General features: G+C 36.5%; 1 protein-coding gene across 9 annotated transcripts in view; it reads left to right on the plus strand.

Moving 5' to 3' along the window:
- BICD1 (BICD cargo adaptor 1) overlaps positions 1-4,394 on the plus strand; it is a 253,737-nt gene extending 249,343 nt beyond the window's left edge. For all 9 annotated transcript variants that reach the window (XM_048829753.2, XM_075122697.1, XM_048829734.2 and 6 more), the window contains one exon: positions 1,486-4,394. In XM_048829753.2, coding sequence (XP_048685710.2) covers positions 1,486-1,496 — 11 coding nt within the window. In that variant the 3' untranslated portion in view covers positions 1,497-4,394. The remainder of the gene's footprint in view (positions 1-1,485) is intronic.
- Positions 4,395-6,000: the final 1,606 nt, after the last annotated feature.

Below are 6,000 nucleotides of genomic sequence, written 5' to 3' on the forward strand. Positions count from 1 at the left end.
CCACAATATAGATAGGTATCAGCTGAACACAATGTTTTATTGATAGATTTACAATTTTTAAGCAAGTTTGAAGCCTATGAGTGCCATCAATCATTATAATAAAATAAAATTAATAGAATTGCAATTTGTAATCTACAACCTTGCTGCACACAAGTACAGAACAGCACATTACCATCAATGTGAAATTTGTCCTTGCCAAACTCAGTGACACGGTCTTTAGGAGTGATTTTTAAAGTTTTCAGCATCTTTTTCTAACTTTAATTACTCACATCTAGAGGCTGAAGTGAAATTTGAGATGCATTAAAACACAAACCCCTATCCGTCATTGAGTAACCACTATATTCCAGAAGCAGTTTATTGGAATATGTTTAGCTATGTAAATTTAAAGCTCGTTGAAAAATCAACCACAAGAGGGGGAGATTGCACACACTGAATAAGTGACACTGGTACTTTCAGTAAAAGCTAGTTAATAGTTAATATATGTTTTTTATTTTTTCACAAAATGTAAAAATTAAAGAGTCCCTGTAAAACCACAAATTCTGTGTTTTTCTGCAGCAAACAGATTTTTAGGATACCTACTTATAAAGTACCACACAGCTTTTTCTAAGCAATCACATTTTTTCTTAAGGTAAAAGCTTTACAGAAAAAACATATTAAAGCAATAAATGAATTTACACACATGCTACTAAGTTTACCAGAGATCACCCCAACTCAAAAAGGGCTCTGGTAGGAGTCAGTTCTTCAAACCAACAGGGGGTTTTCTCTGGTTACAAGTTCATAACCGCATTGGCTCAGAACAAGCACTCTTTCATACAGTTTGGGTCTTCAGTGTGCAGAAACTGTGAATAGATATTCAGCCAGAGAATGGGTCCCCTCCCCATGGCGAAGCTTCCGAAGGTTGGGTCTTTGCATAACGGAAGGTGGTAATTCGCATTCACCTCCACCCAGGTATTTCCTAGGAACCCCACTTAACTTTGTGGCTAGATGGACCATTAGTCTGACCCACTACGGCCATTCTTATGTTTGTCTGGCATATTGTTTAATATAGTGATAACACTTCCCAAGGTTTATACTGGCCATGTCTCTCCACTGGAGAAGTCATATACAACCCCACAATCATATATAAACTTTGCATTTTTAATACAATGGGCACCAAAGATACTTAAACTTAATTCAATAAGATGCAATTTAATTCAATAAGGTTTATCCAGGATATTACTAGAAACTGCTATCTCTGTGCCAGTGTGGTGCTAATTGGACAGCAGGACATCTTCAGCATCTGATTTACATGTGCAAGGGCCATTTTGTATGTGCACATTAGGGATGTTACATATGCAGATCACTGCCTGAATTAAATGGAGGGTGCAAATTTGCAAGCTGGGTTTCATCCCCTTTGAAAATCTGTGCCCACACCTGTTTTGTTTACGTTCATGTAAAGATTTGGCCATGTGTTTTAAACACTTTTTCTCTTCTTTTAATTTTCAGTCCTGATGTAGCCTTTCCAGAAGAGCAGCCACATTCCAGCTCTCAGTGTGCCCCTCTCAACTGTCTCTCCAAGCCTCCTCCTTATCCCTAATCTTCAGATGCAACATAAGAGAAAAAACAAACACACAAACTGAGTGGAGCTCACACAACAAAGGTTTAAGTTGCTCCCAAGGACCCAGTAGGCAATCCTGCCTTGTTGCTGCGTTGACAAGTCTGGATTCATATCCGTTTTGGCAACCGAGTGTTGGCTGAGAAGTAGGACACAAAGCACAGAGCCCTGCCTGTCAAAAAGACTTTTTATGGTTCCTCTAATTATATTCAAACTTTGCTGTCACACCTGAAGTTTAGTGAAATTTAACAGCGTGAGAAAATGTTCCTCCCAGCTGCGTGGCTTTACCTCTGAAATATTGAGAGACTTAAGCCAATATTTTAAAAAATTATGTTACAAAATCCTATTTTCACATCCTCCACGTTCAGCCATAGGAACTAGTTCAGATTTTCTTTTCTGTTGTTAAGGGTGTGATATTTATTTTTACTTCATTTGCACCATAATTTTGTGTTTATAAAATGTGGTCCTTGTTTTTTGGGTTTTGTTTTGTTTTGTTTCTCTTTTTGGTGAGAGTTGTATTTAATTCATTTTATTTTTTAAAAACAACCAGAAATAGCTTAAGTTAAGAATGACTGAGTTAGTCTTTAAAAAAAAATGATGATTGTTATCTTGGCCAGAGAGTATGGCCTATTTTTTTTTATTGCACAAAAACATTGAAAATGGGGTGAATTGGAATGTTAACAGTGACTTTGTATTTTGCTGCTGCACTGATATTGTTTATGCACTTGTTTTCTAATTTCTATTATACTAGCTGCTGGTTTTGTTCTAGGTCTTCACTGGAAGCTGATTATTAAACCTAAGAAGGAGATTAAAGAATGATGCTTTGATTTTCATTCAGATATTTGCTTGCATTTTAAGTATATTTTTGCATTTCAGACAAGTAGATGAATTGGTGCTTTTTCTGGGGGGGTGGGGAGGGTTCTGTTTGGCATCTGAGAAAGAAAAGCTAAAGCAACTTGAAATAAAATGTTGTGTGTTAATTAAAAATTTCAGTTTTTTCTCCTGCTCCCAAATTGAGGGTACTAGTTTGAGGAATGACCAGTGAAAGTATAAAGAGTAAGAATGGTGAGGTTATATACATTTAGCGTGAGATATTCTATGGTGAAATACCTCATGCATGTAGGGTTAATGGCTTGGAATGAAATTGGCAGGATTTTACTGTAGTGCATTTTTTCCCTTGCCAAATATTAACAAATACAGAACCTTAGCTCATTGTCAGTTTATGACAAATACTCAGGTGACCTATGGTGCACAGTGTTCCAAGTTAAAGATTCTCTCCTCTAAATGCTGAATAAAGCTGTGTTGCAGAGTAGTGGATTTTCATAGCAAAATGAAGGGTAGCTGAATTTATTTTGCACAGAATCTGACAGCAAGGCAAGTAGCTAAATAAGCTGTGGTGTCTTAGCACCTTTGGGCTTCTTATCTGGTCATCAAGATGGAAAAATACAAGTACTGCCCATTCGTTGCTAATTAGCATACTCCTTGCTCTTGGTCAGTGGCCTTAACTTATTTAAAGAAGACAGGCGTTGACATGTCCATGTTTCTGTCTGTTTCTTCTCTGTGGTGTTAATATGATCCACAAGATGGAAATACAAATACAGTTTACTATTTGCAGCAATTAAAAAAAAATTGTTACAGATATAATTGGAATAATTCAATATAACTGAATCTGAGGAAATGAACACTGTCCTCCAATACTAAAAATGCTTACCAAATGTAATAACGTACAGTACATAAGTGGAGGAAAGAATCAGTGGCCAATCAGTGTGCCTAACAATCATTACCATAGTACCAGTAATGAAGGTGCTGTAAATAGAAGTATCCTAATGTAATCAACAATGTACACTATATAACCTTGTCAGAGCCATTGAGCTAATGTAATAAAACGTGTAGAATCGGAGGTGGAGAAAAACAGAAACAAATTCATGTAAAAGTCTGATCATACCAACCTAACAACTCTTTGCACTGTTTCTATATACGTTTCCAAGATGTTCACATGATCCTTCTTGTACTGCATTCACATAACTATTTAGTGCCATACTTAACCCACTCTTCTTACAGAAAAGTCAGATAAAACTTGTTTAGCATTATCATGCTGTTTGGCACTAAGATTAGCTGCTATGTAGATTTTTATGAAAGAACTGCTTTGTCTGGGCAAATGTTGCCTTTAAAAAGCACCTCAGAATACCTGATGATGTTAGATCAGTATATTATTATTCCTCAGTGGTAGCATCTGTGTCCAACAAAGATAGCTACTGCATATCAGTTAAGTGAGAAAAGAATTAGCATTGCCACACTGTATACAGTTGCTGTAAACTGTATTTAGAATATTATCTCCTGTTTTCATATCCAAACCAAACATCTGTTGAAACTATAAAGAACATTTCTTCCCCCTAATTTAAATATATGTTTTAGCTTTTTTTATATAGATATGAATCTGTGGAGAAAATACTTGTTTTGAAATATTCATTCAATAGTATATTCATTTTTAATTGTGATTTTCAAAGTAAAATTAGCAACTCTGATATACTGTACTGGTATGGCCGTTTGGATCAAGGGTTATAGAAGAGTGTTCCATGGATTAGAAATTTTGGTCATGTTTTACAGAAATAAGTGGGGTTTTTTAAATTTTTGATTCTCTTGTGATGCTTTAATTTAATTCCTAATCAATTTATAATTTTTTAAATATAATAAAGCAAGAATACGTGCTTGAAATTTAAGAGATCTAGGAAAGAACCAACTTAAATGTAAAAATGACTGTGGTTATTGCATTGTAAGAAATAAAGCTTTGTAGGCCCCAGAGCAGTCTTGCCTCTTTTGTCAGTTCACTGGGGAAAAAAAGTATCTTAAACTTCAGAAAACGTAAAGCCTTCTTGGTTAGATGATAATTAGTGATGTAAAGTTTTACCAAATGTCTGGTAAGAATTGTTTCTGAACCTCTGCCAGAAAAAAAACAAACCCCAAGTTGTTTTTAATGTTTGCAAAATGTTGAATGTAGCCGTTTTAAAAAATCATTCCTAACGCATTGCCATCTATCTTGATTTTAAAATAAAGGGAAAAAAAGAACACATATATTCTTAAAGGCTGGGTATACTTAGAAATACTGATGTGTATCCCCCACAGCAAAGAAGCGCCTTTCAAAAGTTTGTCCAGACTTTCAGGTTTGAAATGCAGATATTGTTCATAAAGAGGGCCTTGGAGTCTCTCTGGTTGTCAGGTAGCCTATAAATTGCATGTCTGCTTTTTCCTTTTTTCTGACCTTGGGAGAGTTGTTTCCTGGTAGAAACAAATAATCCACATCTGAACAGCCAGTTACTGGAAATTTGTGGAACGAAAACAAAATGAACAGTGTAAATCAAATTAAAATATAAGGTGAGAAGAAAGTGAATTAATGAAAAATTGTAAAACAGGGGAGCAGGGAAGAATATATTTTCTACCAGTGTCAGAAGGTAACCTTGAAACTTTTATAGAAAGAGAAAATATTGATAATTTCCCATCTCAAATCATGTAAGGGTCTTTGCCTTTTAGATAGAGGCAGTAGGGAGATCCTTTTTAATTGATCTCTGACAGGTTGGCATCTCCATGCTTATTCAACCCAAGTAGAATGAATGTAATTATAACTATACATTAGGATTAGTAGACTGAAACTGTTTATTATTAAGATAAGGTGGAAAATTTTAATACGAAGATTATGCTTCCGTTTTTTCCTGTTTAAAAATATGGAGTGGTTTTAACCATTTGCCATACATATCATAGAATCATAGAATCATAGAATATCAGGGTTGGAAGGGACCCCAGAAGGTCATCTAGTCCAACCCCCTGCTCAAAGCAGGACCAATTCCCAGTTAAATCATCCCAGCCAGGGCTTTGTCAAGCCTGACCTTAAAAACCTCTAAGGAAGGAGATTCTACCACCTCCCTAGGTAACGCATTCCAGTGTTTCACCACCTTCTTAGTGAAAAAGTTTTTCCTAATATCCAATCTAAACCTCCCCCACTGCAACTTGAGACCATTACTCCTCGTTCTGTCATCTGCTACCATTGAGAACAGTCTAGAGCCATCCTCTTTGGAACCCCCTTTCAGGTAGTTGAAAGCAGCTATCAAATCCCCCCTCATTCTTCTCTTCTGCAGGCTAAACAATCCCAGCTCCCTCAGCCTCTCCTCATAAGTCATGTGTTCCAGTCCCCTAATCATTTTTGTTGCCCTTCGCTGGACTCTCTCCAATTTATCCACATCCTTCTTGAAGTGTGGGGCCCAAAACTGGACACAGTACTCCAGATGAGGCCTCACCAATGTCGAATAGAGGGGAACGATCACGTCCCTCGATCTGCTCGCTATGCCCCTACTTATACATCCCAAAATGCCATTGGCCTTCTTGGCAACAAGGGCACACTGCTGACTCATATC

The sequence above is a fragment of the Caretta caretta genome, chromosome 1 (genome assembly GCF_965140235.1).
Source record: "Caretta caretta isolate rCarCar2 chromosome 1, rCarCar1.hap1, whole genome shotgun sequence".
Classification (NCBI taxonomy): domain Eukaryota; kingdom Metazoa; phylum Chordata; order Testudines; family Cheloniidae; genus Caretta; species Caretta caretta.